We start from the raw sequence: 1,692 nt of genomic DNA on the forward strand, positions 1-1,692 counted from the left end.
GATTGCCTGGTCGCGGACCGAGAGTGTTCACTGTACACGGGCAGGTGTATCGAAGGATCACCAACGACGTCGTCAGAAACGACGACAGACACCCAAGTTACTGTGAGCTCTATTTCATTGAATCTGGGGAAGCAAACCGGGTTCGCATGAACCAGAACCACCAGGGTGAGCTAAACGAGACTGTGTTTACAGACTTGGACACGATGATGAGGCAAACCAATCCATTTGCCATGGCATTCAGCAACATGAGAGCAGTGTGGCTGGAGGAACAGAGAATTGCCAACGCCAATCCTCTGGTGCAACCCAGGAGAGTCACCATGCATTTGGTGGCTGACCCAAACAGTGACCCAAGGCGGTACAATCTACCGCCAACTCAAGTCAACGAAGTTTCGGTCGTGTTTGCTGGAAACAATGGCCAACCGCCGAGAAACCTCGACCTGGTGGTGTTCGACTCGAATCCAGTGAACCCACAACACAGGATGCAAAACTTATCGTACGGCTCCCAGCACGCAGATCCAATGCTATACCCCCTGTTGTTCCCACACGGTGAACTGGGTTGGCATTTCGAACTGCGACAAGATGACGGTGGCCGGCAAAATGCTGTGCGCACACGCAACACTATCAGAGAATTTGTGTGTTACCGTCTGGCCATTCGTTATGAAGGAAATAACGACCACAGGCATCAAAAATTCAGTCTGATACACCATGCTGGTTTTCTGTTTCAACAGTACGTCTGTGACCAATACGTACGAATGGAAACAAACAACCTACGGTTCATTGAACGCAATCAGGGAGCCCTGTTTGCCGAAGCGTATCAGGGCCTGGTGGATCACATCAACCAGCAGTTGCACATTGAAGAACCTGCACCGGTTGGACGCAGAACGATTTTGCCGTCGACCTTCACTGGAGGTCCGCGTTACATGAAACAGAGCTACCAGGATGCAATGACCATAGTGCGCAAGTACGGCAAACCCGACCTGTTCATTACCTTCACTTGCAATCCTGGGTGGCCTGAGATCGTCAGCAACAAAGGAAATCATGCAGAAGCAAGTGACAGACCCGAACTGGTGGCAAGAGTGTTTCACGCCAAACTCAAGCAGCTCATGTCAGACATAACTTAGAACAGAGTGTTTGGTAACGTAGACGCATATGTTTACACTGTTGAGTTTCAAAAACGCGGTCTGCCACACGCACACATACTCATCATCCTTAGCGATGGCAACAAGCTGCTCACAGCCGAGGATGTAGACGATGTCGTGTGCGCCGAACTGCCAGACCCAGCAGACGAGAACAATCAGAGACTGTTCACAGCTGTGACGAGTCACATGATACACGGACCATGTGGGCAACTGAACCGCAACAGTCCGTGTATGGCTGAAGGGATATGTCTAAAGAAATATCCAAAGGCATATAGTGCAGAGACAGTTTACGTTTCTGACGGCGGGTACCCAACGTACCGTCGACGAGACAACGGAATCGAGGCCCTCGTGAGGGGTCACCAGATCAGCAACGAGTTTGTAGTTGCCTACAACCCGTACCTGCTGGCCAAGTACGATGCACACATCAACGTAGAGGTGTGTTCTACTGTGAAGAGCGTAAAGTATTTATACAAATACGTCTTCAAAGGCCACGACATGGCTACAGTAGAAGTCCAAGACAGAAATGAAATTGAAAAGTAAGCATCTGTTAATT

At 49.8% G+C, this 1,692-nt stretch overlaps 1 protein-coding gene across 1 annotated transcript in view; it reads left to right on the forward strand.

Annotated features, from left to right (window-relative positions):
• The first annotated feature begins 146 nt into the window (after positions 1 to 146).
• LOC100569842 overlaps positions 147 to 1,692 on the forward strand; it is a 2,885-nt gene continuing 1,339 nt past the window's right edge. The window contains exons 1-2 of the mRNA XM_008183308.1: positions 147 to 1,070; positions 1,122 to 1,675. Of these exons, the coding sequence (XP_008181530.1) occupies positions 147 to 1,070; positions 1,122 to 1,675 (1,478 nt within the window). The remainder of the gene's footprint in view (positions 1,071 to 1,121; positions 1,676 to 1,692) is intronic.

This window comes from Acyrthosiphon pisum, chromosome A2, assembly GCF_005508785.2.
Source record: "Acyrthosiphon pisum isolate AL4f chromosome A2, pea_aphid_22Mar2018_4r6ur, whole genome shotgun sequence".
In the NCBI taxonomy this organism is placed as follows: domain Eukaryota; kingdom Metazoa; phylum Arthropoda; class Insecta; order Hemiptera; family Aphididae; genus Acyrthosiphon; species Acyrthosiphon pisum.